Genomic DNA, 19227 nt, shown 5'->3' on the forward strand with positions numbered 1-19227 from the left:
AGTCATCTGAGCTTGACTAATGTAGCAGCACATCAACAATCAATTTGTTCCTTTCTTTCTTTTCTGACTTGTTCCTGATAGTATGTCTGTAACATGCTTTCATCACTCATCTCCCTGCACTGAAAAAAAGGCATTCATGCTTGGAGATACAGTAGCCCAGTACAGTATCTGTTTACTGACAACTTGAGTCAGAATAAAAAGCCTTTCCATATCTTAAAAATTTGGTTGAATTAGGTTGAATTCCATTATCCTTGGAAGACACGAAGAGAGCGTGAGGAACATGCTGTGTGTGTGTGTGTGTGTGTGTGTGTGTGTGTGTGTGTGTGTGTGTGTGTTTGTGTGTGTGTGTGTGTGTGTGTGTGTGTGGCACAAACGAACCACTAAGTGGAGCCATTGAGCCACTTACTCCCTGGCGATAACCAGCATTTGTCAGTTTGTGGATACTTCTAACTTCACGGATAAGAGGTGTGATAGTCAACCACACTATGAACCAACAACACATAAAAAATCTGCCCCCTCTTTTATAATAGGCTATCTTCTTTCTGAGGTGGTTCTTACCATTACCATTCACATTCAAGTGGATTGGTACACATATCTCATCATATATTTTCATTTTCTAATAATGTGTTTTCAATAATTGCTTTTGTTTTGTCGTACTATACAGTGTAATATAAAACGCATACCTTTTGTTGTATTTTCTTTTAAGAACAAGTAATTGTCAGTAGACTGAGAATAGGTCATAGTAGATTAAATGGTACACTTTTTATATTGGGGAAACATCCGACTGGCCAGTGCAATGTATGTGAGGTAATGGAGACAGTGGAGCATGTATTGATGTCCTGTAGGAAATATGTCCGAGAAAGAGGGGTTATGTTTGATGGACTACGGAAATTAGGTATAAGTGAACTCCGCTTTACAGATGTCCTTGAAAGGGGTGTTATTTTGATGGAAGGAAATATCTGTGCGTTTTTGAAAAGTACTGGTGTTTTTAAGAAATTGTTTGTATTGGTCTGAGTAAATAGATATTGAGAACTTGTCAATAGGAGGCAGTAATGCACCGACTTGGATGCCAACTGCCGTTAAATCTTTGTAAGATGTATTGAAGAAATAAGAAAAAGGGGTTATGTTTGATGGACTACGGAAATTAGGTATAAGTGAACTCCGCTTTACAGATGTCCTTGAAAGGGGTGTTATTATGACTGGAAGGAAATATCTAATTGCGTTTTTGAAAAGTACTGGTGTTTTTAAGAAATTGTAGTGTATTGGTCTGAGTAAATAGATATTGAGAACTTGTCAATAGGAGGCAGTAATGCACCGACTTGGATGCCAACTGCCGTTAAACTCTAAAGAAGAAGAAGAAGAAGAAGTATTTTCTTTTCTGTTGGATTGTGATTGTACGTGATGACGTCGTCCAAGGACTCGCTGTCGATGTCCGAAGAATCGAACCAGCAACGAGTGTAAAGCATGAGAAAAATAGCCAGAGATGTTCTGTGTGTGAAGTTAGTTAGATAATGTTAACTTACATTATCGTTGAAGGAAGACATTAAAGCGGTGAATTGCTGAAGGAAGCATTTCCTTCTGTTAGATATCCGCCGAAATTACATAGCTAGCTAGTCCTGGACTAACCCGTCACATTCTGTGAGAGCAGGAACAAAGTATCAGGTATGCTCACCAAGTTAGCTAACGCTAACTAACAAACCAAATGTCAGATTTTATCGTAACGTTTGCCTATCCAAATATACAAACTAAGTAACGTTAGTCAGGAGCGTTTGGTAACTTAGATAACGTTATGTGGCTATTTTGTGGGTTCACATTATCACAATAAAGCAACAACGTAAGGATAACTTAGCTAGAAACACGTTAGTTACTTGGAGCTAGCTAATGGTAATGTTAGCTAACTTAACGTTAGCTGTCAGCCTAACGTTACGTTTTGACGGCAGTTTAACTTGGTGCAAGAGCGTAGATCATTCGTTTCCATTCAATATTTAGTTACATGTCCCAGTTTAGCTGCTGTTTGCTGGGATCCGTTAACGTTACAACTGTGGTAACTTTACAAAGGTAGAGATCAGACATAAACAAACTAAACGCCCAAAAGGCTTTATACTGGTTCCAGTCAAAGCTGCATTTCCAAACGGGAAAATGCCCTGGAGCCCCATACCACTAGGGCCGCTAAAAGGCCTAGAGTCATTTAATGTCAGTGGGTCCTGTCTTGTAGAGGAGGCGTTTGTCAAAATCCAGACCTTCTATTATTTTAGTTTATATTGTGCTCAGGTGCTGCATATTCTTAAAGAAATGTGTATCATTAAATTACCAACTGAAACCAAAGGACCAGGTACTGTGACACCAGCATAAGTAGTAGAGTACTGGATCTGACTCTGTGTAGAAATAATGAAGCTTGCATGTGTAGTCTGCTGCATGTACTGTACGTGATAGGGAAGTAGGCAAGTGAGAACATGTACAATGCACAGGGGGCGCAGGTGACCTTGTCAATGGGGTCTCAGAAGCACATTTTTTCCCCCAGAACCCCCAAACTGGTTAAAAAAAGCTATGGTTACAGTGTGATACCACTTTTTGTACCGATTAGATTCTTTTTGATTGCCTCAGTCATTGCATGAAAAAAAAAAAAAATCTGGTTTATATGAAATGTCTGCCTTAACAACGAGGCTCTGTTTGGAGAGAGTCATTTCTGATGGCTTTGTTTTGTCTTATTAAAATCATTGCTGTTTTTGATATATTTTATGCCATGCCAGCCAGGATGGATCCAGCTCTACTGAGGGAGAGGGAGCTGTTCAAGAAACGAGCTCTATCCAATCCAGCTGTAGAGAAGAGACAGGCTGCCTCTGACTCTGGCTCACACAAGAAGAAGAAGCCTAAAGTTGACAAAGAGAGCTCCTCTGGTTCCAAACACAATGCTGGTAAGTCAAGAAGACTTTTCAAAAAACTGATTTCTAATATGTTTGACTGTTACCGTGAATGGCCTTTTCCTGGTGTTGTAAGTACGTTGTGTAGGGATAGAAGTAGTCTATATCCTCAACGTTCCACTTCCGGGATTGCTCCAGTGCCGCAGGAAATTCCGCCTGATGCATGTCTTTTCGCCGATGTCCGTTACCTTCAGCTTTGTTTGTGTTAGAATTTTAAACTCTGGTGGATTTATGAGGACTGCTCCTCAGATCTCTGCAGGTTAAATCGAGACAGCTAGCTAGACTATCTGTCCAATCTGAATTTTCTGTTGCATGACTAAAACAACTTTTGAACGTACACATCTTCCACCAAAACAACTTCCTTCCCAAGGCTATTTTGCAGCGGCTCCGTGCGGAGCTTAGCGCCGCCATGACAACTGGGATTGGTTTAAAGAAATGCCAATAAACCAGAGCACTTTTTTTCTCCCATCCCAAAATGCTGTGTGGACTAGCCAGACCCTCCTCCGCAACGCTGTGGAGGAAGGTCTGGCAAAGCGAGACTAGGATAGAAGCAACAGTGCTGCTGACATACAGTACTTTAACATATGATTCTGGTGCCTATCAATGTGCTTGTAAGTATCAGTAGAGAGCCACCAATCAAAATGTTTAGAGCTGATAAAGATTGTCTTCTTTTGACTTGTGTTATGTCCTATTCAAAATCGGAGTAGCTTCTTCAAAATAGCGTATGTATCTATTGTCAGTTTCATTCTTCTTGAAAAATAAAATGATATATTAAGGTCACTCTTTTGGTTGGATGTATCGCAGTTCTGGATGTATACATGTTCTCTTACTCTATGTAAACAGAGTAAGAGCACGCGTCAGAACTGGATTGATTTTAAGAAATGGGGCCTTGTTGCAGGCACACTGCAATGGGGGTTCAGATTTTTGTAAAGTACAGATTTTAAGCAACAATGATGGATCAGAAAGTGACAAAAAAAAACAATTTATTTATTCTTCAACCTCATTTTCTCTGAGGGGCAAATTTGGAGTCCACCAAAGGTGTTGATTATAATAATAACTCCTTCATATTTCTGCATAGCCTGGTATATTTCATGTTTGTACTGTATTATCTTACACATAGACTACAGTACCTACAATACTACAGTGATAAAACAATCTCAGGAACTTGGTTGTGATCATATGCAACATGGTTGGGCTCACTGTGGGCACCGCTCCACTGTTTTGACTTCAAGTGTGGATGAACAGCAGTTCCTCAGCTGAAGTGGTTCTGTTTTGGGGGAAACCAAAGGCTTTTAGAGCATCCGCTAGCCTCTGGAAATGTGGCACCTCTTTCCTTTTCTCCAGCATGACCACAACAGCTGAAGGCCAAGGCTCTCCATGAGAGTGCAATGCTTGAGATTTTCTGGCTTCCCAAGTTGGAAGTTTGGCCAGAAAAACTACTTGTGTTTATAGCAGTACGTTCTAGTCAGTTGTGGTAGCTATATAAGGTTCCCTTATCAGTCCTAACTTCCCTTGAGACCACTAGGGGTGTTAAAATATTCATGTAAGACAGTGGTTCACGTTTATGTTTAAACCCTCTACAGCGAGATGGCTATGCTGAGAGACACACCACTAGTGTCCTTGCCTAACAGTGCCTAGCAGTGCCTGACTTTTTGCTAGAAGCTAACAACGTAACTATGGCTGAACTTTGACCTACTTTAGCATATAAACATTTGCATACTAAGAACCTGTGAACCACAATCCCAAACTGGCAGGTTGATTTTCTGAGTAATGAATTGTTTACCTATAGTAAACTTCTTTGACTTTTATGCACATCATGTCTTTTTTTTTTTTAATTATTAGCTTTTCTAAAATTATACTTTATGCTAAAAAAATCCCATATATCGCCTTACGCACTGTATCAAAATACATTGAATCGTGATTCATCAGTTCAGTTCAGTTCAAGACCTTTATTTGTCCCTGAGGGGCAATTACATTTGCTGCAGTAGCATGCAGATTCTAGCCAAAAAACCGCCCTAGAGACCACTACTTGTGGTTATCCCATTCAGAGCTCATATTGTCTGAGCTAGCTTTGTCTTCTCATGCTCCAGTTCTGCTTTTAATTCATACAAAACAAATTTCTCATCAGTAGCCTCAGCTACATCTTCATCTCCTACTACTACTGTCATCTAAACCCTCTGATATCAAGGAAAACACTGCTCTGCGCTGTACCTGACACCCAGGTGCTGCACCATGGTGTTACTGAGACAGTAAGCAAACATATACACTCACCTAAAGGATTATTAGGAGCACCCTACTAATACCGTGTTTGACCCTGTTTGACCTTCAGAACTGCCTTAATTCTTCGTGGCATTGATTCAACAAGTTGCTCGAAGCATTCTTTAGAAATGTTGGCCCATATTGATAAGATAGCATCTTGCAGTTGATGGAGATTTGTGGGATGCACATCCAGGGCACGAAGCTCCCTTTCCACCACATCCCAAAAATGTTCTATTGGGTTGAGATCTGGTGACTGTGGGGGCCATTTTAGTACAGTGAACTCATTGTCATGTTCAAGAAACCAATTTGAAATGATTCGAGCTTTGGGACGTGGTGCATCATCCTGCTGGAAGTAGCCATCAGAGGATGGGTACATGGTGGTCATAAAAGGATGGACATGGTCAGAACAATGCTCAGGTAGGCTGTGTCATTTAAACAATGCCCAATTGGTACTAAAGTCTGCCAAGAAAACATTCCCCACACCATTACACCACCACCACCACCACCAGCAGCCTGCCCAGCGGTAACCAAGCATGATAGATCCATGTTCTCATTCTGTTTACGCCAAATTCTGACTCTACTATCTGAATATCTCAACAGAAATCGAGACTCATCAGACCAGGCAACATTTTTACCGTCTTCAACTGTCCAATTTTGGTGAGCTTGTGCAAATTGTAGCCTAATTTTCCTATTTTTAGTAGAGATGAGTGGTACCTGGTGGGGTCTTCTGCTGGTGTAGCCCATCCACCTCAAGGTTGTTCGTGTTGTGGCTTCACAAATTCTTTGCTACATACCTTGGTTGTAACGAGTGGTTATTTGAGTCAAAGTTGATCTTCTATCAGCTTGAATCACTCGGCCCATTCTCCTCTGACCTCTAGCATCAACAAACCATTTTCACCCCCCTGGACTGAAGCATACTGGATGTTTTTCCTTTTTCAGACCATTCTTTGTAAACCCTAGAAAAGGTTGTGCGTGAAAATCCCAGTAACTGAGAAGATTGTGAAATACTCAGACCAGCTGCTCTGGCACCAACAACCATGCCACACTCATAGTTGCTTAGATCACCTTTCATTCAGTTTGGAGTTCAGGAGATTGTCTAGACCAGGACCACACCCCTAAATGTATTGAAGCAGCTGCCATGTGATTGGTTGATTAGATAATTGCATTAATGAGAAATCTTACAGGTGTTCCTAATAATCCTTTAGGTGAGTGTACATCACTGTGGCTGTATTTATTCATAGTTAACCGTGAGACAGCAGTGCCATCATGAGGCCAAACAGGTTAAACACAACATTACCTATCACTTGCATCCAGTATACTGTGTGTAACACTCTCACATACAGTACACCAGACCATTGTTAAAAACAAAACGTTTGGGGAATACCAGGGAGTTATGAGTGTAATGGAATTAAATGAACAGATTACATAAGGTGTAATATTGTCCCAGGTCACTAAAAACCAGAGGTATGCATTTAAGAGTTATTTAGAGCGAAAGATGCAGTGAGATCCCTGTTGTGTTCAACAAACACCCACACATAGGCTCCATACAAGTAAATACAGACATAGAAACTGTGCTTGTCTGATAAATGTCCACTCTAATATGAGCAGGGTTTTCCCTACCATTACAGGGTTTTCCCTACCATTATAGGGCTTAGGCGCAGCACCCAAGCCATTCTGGGAACCACCTAAGTTTTTTTCTTTAAGCTTTTTGAGTTTTATTTATTCTATCTATCTATTCTATATTCTATCTATTTTCATTTTCCAACATTTTAGACATACATGGTTATAATAATGCTCCAAAATGATGAGAAATTGCATTTAATTAAATTGAAAAACGTAAAATTTTCTTGGTGGAGGACCCCTAAACCCCTCCACCAAGTATGTGCACTTAAGGCTGATTTATACTTCGACGCACACACCAGCGCACAAGTATCAGGCCACTTACGTAAGCTATGGCAAAAGCTCTGCGTGGAGCCTCCGCAGAACCATAAAACAGTGGATGAGTGTATAACTGTGCCATTAAGTCCCTTTTGGTCCAAAAAAAAAAACTCCATTTCTTCTGATCTATGCCTACTGGAGAAGCACTTCCAACTAGCACAGCGAGGTAGGCACAGCCCAATGTTGGCACAAATTATCATAGTCAGTCAGTACTCTACTTTGAGAATCTGAAGGCTCTGTTGAATCCTTTGGAAATTTAAAGTGAAAGTCTGCAAAACATTAGCAACAATAACAAGTGATACGTTGTCTGTTCTCTTAGCAGAAAAAAAGGCTGGTACATAATACAGTGATAATTTATTAGGCATTTTGTGTGAAGGCCCATGAAATCATACATTGTGCTCAAGATGACGTTATAAAATTACATCACTGTGCAGCAAACCAAATGCTAAACATGTGTACAACACTGGCATACAATTTACTAAAGAACAGAGAAAAACAGACATTATTCAAAGCAGCAATGTCATCCAATTAAGCTTGGTCATCTGGTAGTTGTTCTTCAGGTTTGTTGTTTTTCAGGTCCTGTTGGGAAACTTAGGATACGTCTTTAGATATGGACATAATTGTCTGTCTGTACACATTTGACCACATCTTATAAAAGGGCATTTGCATTTACAGCCTCATGGGTATGTGCAGTATTCAGTTTTAAACCAACTGATATAGGGTTTTTCTAGTTTTTTTTATCTTAACGTGGTCACATATTAGCACTATTTCTAGCACTATTATTAGTAGACTATTCGGGTGCTCTGTCTTTCTTCTGGTAGTGTTTCTGGTGTAAAATATGGCTTCCAGGGTCCACCCTGTGTGTTAAGTGGTAGTAAATGTAGATGTGAGAAGATCCCCTCCTAACTGAAATGAAAAGCTAATTAGACTCACTCCTCTTCCTTTTTTACATTGCTCTGTCACCTTATCTGGTCTCTTCCCTCCACATCCTCTTAACTGTGAGCAGTTTAACCACTATTGGGTACTTTTAGAAGTTCTTTTCTCAGGGCATCGGAGTCTACGCTGGGGTATTGCCCAGTTCAGAACTGAAACCCAAATTCTTACGCTTCCTTATTTTCATCCTTGCTGCCCCTATACCACCTCAGTGCAGGATTCCGGCTCTTTGCAAATGCTGGACATGAGCTTGCCGCAGCTTCCCGGCCCCTCCTCCTGTAGCTGGTGATGTGTCTTCCCTTTGGCACAGCACCCACAGTCCAGTAGCTCATAGAGCACGGCCAAGGCAGCCAGAGACACCACAGTGAGGATGAAGAGCAGAAGGATGATGAAGCAGGCCACATTCCATCCGTCATGGAAAGGGTAGACCTCCTGGACCTGCAAGGAGACACGGGAGAGAGGGACCGCCTCGGGGTGCCATGGGAGATTACTTGGGTGTATAGTGGCAGTGATGTTGACCATGATTTCTGGTTTGAAGCAACATAAATGGGGAGAAAGACAGATTGTTAATGCCTGTGACAGTGTTTGGTTCTGGGTTTCGCTGTGAGGTGGTGACAGCAGTAGGGAGACCAAATTAGAGAACGTTGGTTGTTTCCATGGTGAGAGAATGATAAAAAAAATCCAAGTAGAAGAATATCTCAAAAAAAATGTGCCTGAATTTCATTTTTTACTTTAACACTGCTAATGTACTATTTGACCACGGCACAGTCTCCCTAGAGAAAAGAATTGTTAGTTAAATGAGAAGTCAATGTGTTATTAAAACCAAAGGATGCATTGCAAAAGAGCACAAACCCTACTGAGGCCATCTGCTCAGAACAAAAACAGACATGAAAGCCTGGTTGAAAAGAATGGCTGCACAGGGAAACGTAGCATCTACACTTGGTTTGCAATTCTTCGGCCATAGTATGTGACAAAAGTGTTGAGGTTAAGGAACTGCAATCCAGCAATCAAGTTAAAAGATGTTCTGCATTATGCATATTGTCAGGCCATTTGTCCCTCTTCAGCTATCCTTTCACATTTTCAGCCAAAGCCTACCATTTTAAAATCATCAGGAAACCGAGTGCCAGTGTCTTAGCCCACACACACGCACATGCGCACACACATACATGCTCCAAATACACATATGGACACACACAACCACAGCCATTTTATATCCCATACTGAGACCAAGAAAGCTGACCCAGATTACTTGAGTTAACCACAGAGTTGGGGAAGAGGGGCGTAAGTGCTTCTCTTTACACGCGATTAACTGTGTGAGGTTAAAATAAAATTCTGTATTTATTCTACGATCTTATATTGCAACTGGGCTTACTGTGTGTAAAAACACAGTCTTTCATGTATGAAGGATATATTTGTGGCGTCTTAAGAGTATGACCTGTATGTGTTAGAGTATATTTTAGTGCATTTACAGGGAGAGAGGTATGCTCCTTGTATGACAGGAACTCGGTTGTTCCGTTTTACTTGACACTGTAATGCGATAGAAGCCGTTGTTGTCGTGGCTTTAGTTGTCTCAAGATATTTCCAACTCAGGAAATTACCCAAGTGCGAAAATACTTCAACGGTGTGATTTTTAAATTAAGCTAGGTAAAGCAGGGAAATAATGACTATCAAGGGGTCACACAGTTAACTACATTTACTGTGAGATGATAATTGGTTTATTGGAACAGACTGACGCCCATCTGTTTACAGAATGTGTTTTGTGGTATTTTCTTCTCCGTTAATGCAACTCAACTCCCTCTTTAGCATCCTCTTATTGCAGACCCAGCTCATATCAACTTCCCTTCAACTCATTGCCATGACAACAACCTTTTTTTTTTAACTAATTTGTCTCGCCTGGTATTCCCCCCTGCAGTCACATACATAATGACAGATTGGCTCCCAACAGCATCTGTTATCTCACCCAAAATGAGCCCCACCCCAGCCAGGCTCTTAAAGGTGTTGTAGGATCATATATTGCTATCTGTCAACACAGCAACTGTCTCTCACTAAACAAACACACACACACACACGCACACATGCACACACAAACACAAACACACTTATGCACTCCTAATTCCCCTGGCTGGCTCCACACAGCTGTCAGTCCCTCATTGATTTGTCTTGAGATCTGCAGTTTGCACCGAGTCGTGCATCTTAACAAACAAAGGCAGGATGAAAATGAATACACATACAGACATAGAAACACACACATCAGAGTTTCTGATGTTTGGTATTCTAGTGCAGACATGCGGATCCATGTTTATTTAATCCATTGCGTGCTTGCTCAGGCTTGGCCTTAATATTACAAGTGCCACCGAAAGCTTTTAGCTCAGTAATTGTTTTAATATGAATTACATTTTCCATACATAGTTGTTAGATGTGGTGCTTAGCAATTTTTTGATTCCTCTAATGCAGAAGGAATTGGCTTCATAAATAGACATGCTGCATTTAAAAATGCATGATTTTACCCTGTGAATGCTGGATTACACTCCAAAAAACCCTTATAGTCCTAGCCACACAGTGAGACCCAGAAGAGCCTACAGCCTGTAGCATAAATGTATACTGTGGATTGTTATGATCTGTTGATGTCAGACGTGCACACATTATTCTGATGATGCCATTCTGACAAATATGCAGACTCACCTGTGTGTCTGGCTCTGTCTTTTAGAGAACGCAAGTCAACAGATGCACTCTCCTGTCTGTGGTGCTCCACCTATCGCTCTGTCTTCCACTCACTCCCTCCTCCGCGTTCACTCCTCGAACTGTTTTCCTCCTCAGCTCGCTCACGCACTTTCAGACGTCGCTTGTGCACTCGTTTGCTCCCTCCGCCACTCCTTGCAGCTCTTCATGGCTCAGCTGAAATGCACGGGCTTCTCTCCATCATTGGCTCTCTTCTTTTCGGCCTGCCTCTGCACCATTCGTTCATCGGCCTGTCACAACTTCTGCGTCCTGCCCACAGTGCGGCTCACAGCAGCAGAAGCCCCCGCCCACACCATGAATCATTGATGAATCGGTGTCTGTTTTCAGCTTTGATTGGCGAGTGCTGAGTCCAGACCTCAGACAGTCTCGGGGGGGGGGGGGGGAGCAGCATTGTTGGACTCCAACAGAGAATAGGACCAGCTGGCCAGACTTCAAATCATTCTCATCCAATCACTCTCATGTACTACTCCTGCAGTATTTTTAGGATATTTTGGTTACATTAAAGAATAAGGCTGGTGATATTTTACACTTTTCTTATTGTCAACAATCCCATGAAAAGACCAAAACTAACAAGAAGTTGATCCAAGGAACGTTTTGACTATGTAGCCAAAGCCTGATATATTGTATTCCTCTGTGCCATAGAGCTTCATTGTTTTGGTTGGTTGCTATTAAAAACATGACTGAGCCACACTGTTTTCCTTGGTGACATTTTCCTTTGTCACTATGAACACACAAATATGGCCACTGAAGCTTATTTTGAGGTAATCCCACATACATTGTCCTGCTGCCATGAATTGGCTCATTGGCACAACAAATGTGTGTTAATTCGCTGCTGAAAATAGTCCCCAACTTGTAATAAAATGAAAGTATATATTTGTGAAACTTTTAAACAAATAATTTCTTCAATAGGAACAATATACAAATGTATTGTTGGTTTTGGTCTTTTTATGGGATGTGTTGACAATAAGAAAGATGTAGAATAATGCATTAAATTAAAATTGTCTACTCATTAAATAAAGATTAGTGAAAATAATGTAATTATTATTCTTTTTTTCTTATGACGGGTTTGATACCAACCGGTGTACAAATCATGTCTATTGATTTTAAACAGTAGGGTTGGGCATCGAGAACCGATTCCTACTTGGAATCGTTTCAAAAATTATGATTCCAGTAGAATTGTTTCTTCATTGGAATCGTTTAGAGGATTTGGTTTCAAATCCGATCATCGCTTCCCAATTTAACATGCGCAAGTTTTGGTTTCCGAAGCGGCCAGGCGCTTGTTGTGTTGCAGCCTTGAGCACAGTAAGCAGCGCTCTAGTCTGGCTTTATTTTACATTGAAAAAGCCCTGTCAAACTGAAAATAGGCATATGACCCGTTTCAACACCCCCACTCAAAGAATCGGAATCGAAAGGAAGAATCGGAGTTAGAATCAGAATCGTTAAAATCCAAACCATGCCCAACCCTATTAAACAGTTTAATCGACAAAAAGCTTTTCACAAAAATCTTTTATCTCTCCATATAGTCCACTGGTGTCAGCCTTTAGTATAAATCATTAAATAATTTATCATTAAATTAAATAAAATCATTAAATATAATAACTGTTCTTTCTCTTTTTTTCTACAGAGTCTAGTAATGGCAACTTTAACATCAAGACAAGCTCTGGGTACAAGTTTGGCTGTCTAGCCAAGATAGTCAATTACATGAAGGTAAGCTTCCGTAAACATTTAGGGCCATATTTTAATGATCTGAAACGCAAGTATGAAATGCAAAACGCAAGTAGCTTTGTGGGCGGATCTCGAGCGCTGTTGCTATTATACCGGCGGGATAAATGAGTGTGGTTTGGGCGTAACGTGCAATAAACCAATCAGAGCGTCATCTCACATTCCCTTTAAGAGCAGGCGCGCTTGTTCCATGGCGGATTGCTATTATGACGGCGGATTTGCCTGGCGCACGCCAGCGGGAGTTGTCCGAGATGCGGCAAAGTAATAAATGCCCGTCTTGACCGGGTGGCGATGTTGCTGCGGCCTCTCGGGCGCATCTCCTCAAATCTGGAGAGGATTACTGCAGCCATGGAGCGTGGGCCTCCAAACGCACCACCTGCTCCTGTTGTGTCCCTTACTCCTCCCCCCACTCCATCTCCGTCCACCCGCTCCATCAGGAGCACATCACGCATTACTCCCGGACCAGATCCCGCCGTAGTTCAACATCACGTCTCCTTAAGTCCTCTAATATTTCCTCATTTATGTCATCAACACATCCATGATTCATGGAAATGATGTATAAAACACAACAAGCCACAAAGAATGCTGCAACTTTTTGAGGACTGTACTGTAAAGTGCCTCCTGACCTATCCAAACACCTGTAGCGCATTTTCAGTAATATTTTTCTTTGTAATTATGTATGGTTTGCAAAAATGGGAACTGCTGCGTCCATTTAGATGAGAGAAGTGTATGCGTGTTGTGCACACGCTACATTATGGCCAAGCATGCACCCCTAAAATAGCATCTGAATAACGTGCCACTGACTTTAGACCAGGTTTTTCCTGGTCTGTGGTAGAATTGTTTTCTGAAACTGCAAACGTTTGCGCCGGAACACGCATCCTCTTTTCGCTGAACCGCCCCCTGGAGCGCAAATACATTCCCTAATTTGCCGACGTGCGTCTGTGGAGGGAAAAGTCCGCAGTGCGTCGGGTGCAAAATAGGAATGATACATGCGTCGGTGTACAAAGGCAATTGCGCTGGGTGCAAGATAGGGTCCTTGGTCTTTTTATAAAAAAAAAAAAAAGAGGAATGTTCTCTAGCAATTTATTTCTGATTGTAACAATATTTAAAGTTTTTGCCCCTGCAGACGAACACTGTTTTTAACTAAGGTCTGTTTCGGTCTCATGGACATTGTTCTCCAAGTTGATTTTAAACTCTAAAAACAGCATCCACTTAACCGATAGATTTGAAGCTTGTCCTCATCTCCATCAAAGCTATTTCAAAGCTTGACTTGTTGTCTGTTGTGTCAGCCCAGTGAGTCAGTCGCGTAACATTTGGTCCCAAGTCTTTTCTTTTGATATGTTAACAGCTTGTTTATCATGCTGTGACCCTGCAAAGAGGCAGCCAGGCCCTGTCACACTAGCTAACTGACTCATCCCTCACTGCAGAACTCGCACTCAAGTTGCCAGATTTCCTTTAAATGTGTGCATCTTTCATGCCATCTGTTGAGCACACAGTTTAAAACCGTCTAAAATACTCTTGACAGTTGGGATGTAAGGCGTAAAATAACTGTAGATATTTGGCTGAAATTCCTTTTTAAAGGGGTGAGCTAAGAAGTGCTTTCTTTTTAAAATATGCAATTTTATACTTTCTTGGCTGTGCATGCGTTTTCTTTATGTAAATCTGTGTCCTTTTCTGTCCTTAAATCTCAGACAAGGCATCAGAATGGTGATACACACTGCCTGACCCTAGAGGAGATCCTGGATGAGACCAAACTTCTTGACATCAGCATGAAACAGAAGCAATGGCTGATGACTGAGGTTTGTTCTGTTTGTGTCACGGACCTGTTTTACAGCTGAAATCCCCACAACACTGGTTTTCCCTCTCAAAGTCACCTGTAGGCCGATGTGAGCCACAGCCACAACATCCTGTTCCATCCATGTTGCAAAAGAAGGTAGCCACGGAGTCAAAGCTGAGTAATGATGCCGATAACGCGCATCATACAACATTCAGTAATGTGTAAAAGATACGGTTGACAGAAATTGGAGCTTCTGCAGCTGAAAATCGGCTTGAAGTGTGCATGTTTCGGAAGGTGAACGCAATACGTTAAAAGCAGGGTTGATAATGTTGAAAAGCTAGCAAGATTTGAGAAGTAGCATCTCCTCAGGGCTCCGTCTAAACCCAATTTGAAATTATGTCCCCAAAAGAAAACTTTGTCAACCTCTGTTTTATCTAAGAAGATACCTTTCTCTGTTTGTTCATCTCACTTCAGTTGTATTGCTGCAAAATGGGATTGTCAAGCAGACAAACTGACCAACACGTATATAATAAAAGATCGATACTTGTCGTCTGTGTATCGATACAGTATTGCCACGGAAAATATTGCGATACTATGCTGTATCAATTTCTTTCCCCCACCCTTACTAGTAAGCAAACAGCCAATATTATCATACCGGATGTTTCAAACACACATGACTAGAGTTAGCCCTGCGGTGACGACGCGCATTGAGCTCAGGCTCGTACACGGGAGAGGTGGAGCACGTGCATGATTACAGCAGCTACAGGTGACAGATCTTCATCAGAGCCCATAAGTTATTTATTGATGTTGGGTTGTAAAGACTATTTCCAACAATATATATAAAAAGTGTATATCGGAAATAGTTACCAACCCTGCCTTTTAAGTATTTACCCTCTTTATACGAATGCCTCTACGCCAGCAGCATTATGTTTTCGGGTTGTATGTCTGTTCGTCCCATTCTTGTGAATGCAATTCTTAGGACCCCCTGGAGGGAACTTCTTCAGATCACACACGTCCACTTGGACTCAAGGATGGACTCATCACATTTTTGGTGGTCAAAGGTCACTGTGACCTCAAATGGGTTTTTGATCAATTTCAGCACTTATTATGGCAACAGTAACATTTCACACATATGTCTAATCAGATAAAATGATGAAGTGATGACATTTTACATCCAAAAGTTTACAGGTCAAATTCATCGTGACATCAAAAAGGTTCTGCAAAAAAACCTTCTGGCCAATATTCAACACTATAACTCAGGAACAGAAGAGGAGACATTTGGTGGGATTCTGAATTGGTGACACTAATCTTGAAACTGTGGTGTCTTCTGTGCTGCCAGGTTGAAGATGTGTGGGAAGCATCCAGGTTTTGCCAAAAAATACACCTAATACCTTTTTTTATTATTATTTAATTCCTTTAAAGTGTTTAATACATGTATTATATGAGGTTGGTCAGACATGGATGTGAACTGCAACTTGACTGATTGGCGGAGGCATAGAGAGATAAAAGGTACAAAAGGAGGAATGAAATCCCAAGGTTTGCAAATTATTCTTTCCATTCACATAATATTTTGACATGACAAAACTGTTAATATACATCTCCGAGCAGGTCTACTTCTTAACTAAAGACTTAAAACCTGACATGTCCTCCTTCCCTTTCTGACAATCTCAGGCCTTGGTCAACAACCCCAAAATTGACGTTCGGGATGGGACGTACGGCTTTAAGCCCAAATACAACCTGAAGGACAAGAAGGCCTTACTGAGGCTGCTGGACAAACACGACCAGCTGGGCCTGGGAGGAGTGCTGCTGGATGACGTGGAGGAGGGGCTGCCCAACTCAGCCAAGGCCATCAAGGTAACAAACAACACAGTACATGTCATTTATGCTAAAGCACATGTATGTCTACAGCACATGTATGTCTAAAGCACATGTATGTCTAAAGCATATGTATGTCTGAAGAGAAGAAACTTTAGCTCTGAATTGTTTATAGGCTTTGGGGGATCAGATCATCTTTGTGACAAGACCCGATAAGAAAAAGATCCTGTTCTACAATGACAAGCACTGCCAGTTTGTGGTAGACGAAGGTAAGCATAAATCAGCAACTGCCATCTCTCTCTCTCTCTCTCTCTCGCTCTCGCTCTCGCTCTCTCGCTCTCTCTCGCTCTCTCTCTCTCTCTCTCTCTCTCCCCCTCTCTCTCCCGGACGTTTTGATAATCAATTAATTGCTTTAGTCGTCTCGTCATATAAAAATACAAAACCTTAAACGTTTAGCCTCCTTTAGATTAGCCTTTCTCCATTTCATATAATTGTAAAATATATTTTTGTCGTCTCTGTTTGAACTGCTGGTCAGATGAAATATGAGCATTTTTTCTACTTTTTGGGTTTTTGAAAAACATATGTATGTAATAATAAATATCATGTTTATTGCACTTTAACGTGTACATGTTTGTCTCTTTGCAGAGATACTTACAGATCTAAAGCAGAATCATTTCATAGGCATACTTTCATATTTATTTTGTCCATTTCATCCAGGCAAGCGCTAAGTTTATTTTGTTATTTCATGTGTTTGGTCAAAATCATGAAATAATTGGCCGTCCAGCTGTTTGATCGGTGCGTTTGTGGCTCAAAAACTTGTCTTTCAATCGTAGAATTCCAGAAATTGTGGAGGAGTGTTCCCGTTGATTCCATAGATGAAGAGAAGATTGATGAGTACCTGAAGAAACAAGGCATCTCCTCCATGCAAGAAACGGGACCAAAGAAAGTGGTCAGTGTCCTCTAGGCTCCCATCTGCTTGATATTCATCCTAACTTCCAAAATTTAAATATACTTTCCCTGATTTATTTCACTAGAAATAAAGATTTTAACATTTTAACACTGAATGTTGACATACTTAAAGCATCTTAATCAGTGCCGATTGCGTTTCTTTTGCTCCCCGCAGTTACCAGTTCAAAAGAGGAAGAAGCAAAGTGGTCAGAGGAAAAGACACTTCAAGACCCACAACAATCACTTGGCAGGCGTACTGGAGGACTATTCAGATGGCGTTCCTGTTAAAAAGTGAGCTCCGTTCCCTCGCTGCTTCATGCCCTCAGAGGAGGGATGAAGAATCTGTAAATCCAACGTGGCTCGGGATGGAGACCCTGGCAATGCAAAGACTTTCAATTTTCAAAACTAGCTTCTTTTTTTTTTTTTTTTTTTTTTTTTTTTTTTTTTGCACTCTTCTGTGATTATTGGTCTTGTATTACATGGAGTGAATAGCAACTGTGTTGTGGAATCCTTTTTTTTTTTTTTTTTTTTTTTTTTATTGATCCATGATAACCAGAGGACACTGGAGGAAAAAGGGGGTGCTGCAACCTTACTGTTAAAATGTGAATGAGGTTGAAGTGTGTAAATAACTTTTTTTTTTTTTTTTTTTTTAGTATATTATAAATAGGTGTGTGTGGAAGCTTTTATTTTAAAGGGCAGCAATCCTCATCAGATGGCAACGTTCCATCCTTCTAACAGGGATAGCAGAAGACATGGAGGTCTCTCATCCATCATGAAAACATCTCGGACATCACTTCACCTGGAATTTAGAAGTATTGAAATTCTTTCACTTTGCAGCACCATGCATAGCGGTTTAAAATACTCAAAACTTTTTGAACTTATTTTAATAAACTACACTGTTAAAGGATACTGCAGCGTAGCTTGATTTACATGTACTGCAAAATGAGTATTGAGAATCAATACAATACATACAGCGGGGAAAATAAGTATTTAACGCATCAACATTTTTCTCAATAAAGATATTTCTGATGGGGCTATTGGCATGACATTTTCACAAGTTGTCAGTAACGACCCAAGTAATCCACACTTACAAAGATATCAAAACAAATAAGTGCCTAAATTAAGTTGTGTGTAACAAAGTGAAATGACACAGGGAAAAAGTATTGAACACACTTGCTGAAATTTGTTTAAATACTTTGTAGAAAAGCCTTTGTTGGTAATGACAGCTTCAAGACGCCTCCTGCATGAAGAAACATTGCTCAGCTGTGATTTTTGCCCATTCTTACACACAAACTGTCTTCAAATCTTGAAGGTTTTGGGGGGCATCTTCTATGAACCTCTTCTTTCCAGAGGTTTTCAGTTGGTTTCAAGTCGGGTGATTGACTGGGAGTTGAGTGTCCTTGGCCGTGTGTTTGGAATCATTGTCTTGCTGAAATGTCCACCCTTCTTCGACAACTCTTCTAAGTATTCTATGGACTCCTCTGTCAGAAATCTTGCGAGGAGCACCTGGTCGTGGCCGGTTAACGGTGAAATTATGTTCTTTCCACTTCCGGATAATGGCCCCAACAGCGCTCACTGAACCTTTCAGAAGTTTAGATATTCGTCTGTAACCAATGCCAGCCGTATGTTTTTCTACAATAAGCTTGCGAAGGTCTTGGGACAGCTCTTTGCTTTCACCCATCATGAAAGACTTCTTGAGTGACACCTTGGTAATGAGAAACCTTTTTATAGGCCATCAATTAGGACTAATCCAACTGATATTAATTTTCACTAATACAGGGCAGGATTGCTTCCTAAATACTGACTGATTTTAGATGGTTTATTGGCTTCCATGTGTTCAATATATATTCCCATTATCATTCCACTTTATTACAGGTAACCTTTGTCATGGACATGTTTTTACTTCATTGTATGTGTGGATTACTTGGGTTGTTACTGACATCTGGTGAACATTTCATTCCAATAGCCCCATCGGAAATATATTTACTGGGAAAAGTTTTGACACGTTCAATATTTATTTTCCCCGCTGTACGTACATATGTCTTTTAGTGTTGGCATTTTCAAAATCTATATATGCACTGAAAACATTCTGATAATCACTGTCACTGCACTGTACACAACCCAGTAATGAAAGTTACCACTGTGACCATAAATTAGTATAAGAAGCACACCATC

The 19227-nt window shown here is 40.8% G+C and overlaps 2 protein-coding genes across 2 annotated transcripts; one reads left to right on the top strand and one right to left on the bottom strand.

Moving 5' to 3' along the window:
- Window positions 1-1379: 1379 nt before the first annotated feature.
- On the top strand, window positions 1380-17961 carry gtf2e2 (general transcription factor IIE, polypeptide 2, beta). Its single transcript, XM_028567919.1, has 8 exons — window positions 1380-1662; window positions 2751-2915; window positions 12415-12497; window positions 14204-14311; window positions 15961-16143; window positions 16280-16373; window positions 16938-17053; window positions 17228-17961. Exons 2-8 carry the CDS (start codon window positions 2756-2758, stop codon window positions 17345-17347), a joined length of 864 nt encoding a protein of 287 aa, XP_028423720.1. The 5' UTR covers window positions 1380-1662; window positions 2751-2755; the 3' UTR covers window positions 17348-17961.
- On the bottom strand, window positions 8243-8583 carry smim18 (small integral membrane protein 18). Its single transcript, XM_028567931.1, has one exon. The coding sequence runs from the start codon at window positions 8571-8573 to the stop codon at window positions 8250-8252; it is 324 nt and encodes a 107-aa protein (XP_028423732.1). The 5' UTR covers window positions 8574-8583; the 3' UTR covers window positions 8243-8249.
- Window positions 17962-19227: the final 1266 nt, after the last annotated feature.

This window comes from Perca flavescens, chromosome 2 (assembly GCF_004354835.1).
Source record: "Perca flavescens isolate YP-PL-M2 chromosome 2, PFLA_1.0, whole genome shotgun sequence".
NCBI lineage: Eukaryota > Metazoa > Chordata > Actinopteri > Perciformes > Percidae > Perca > Perca flavescens.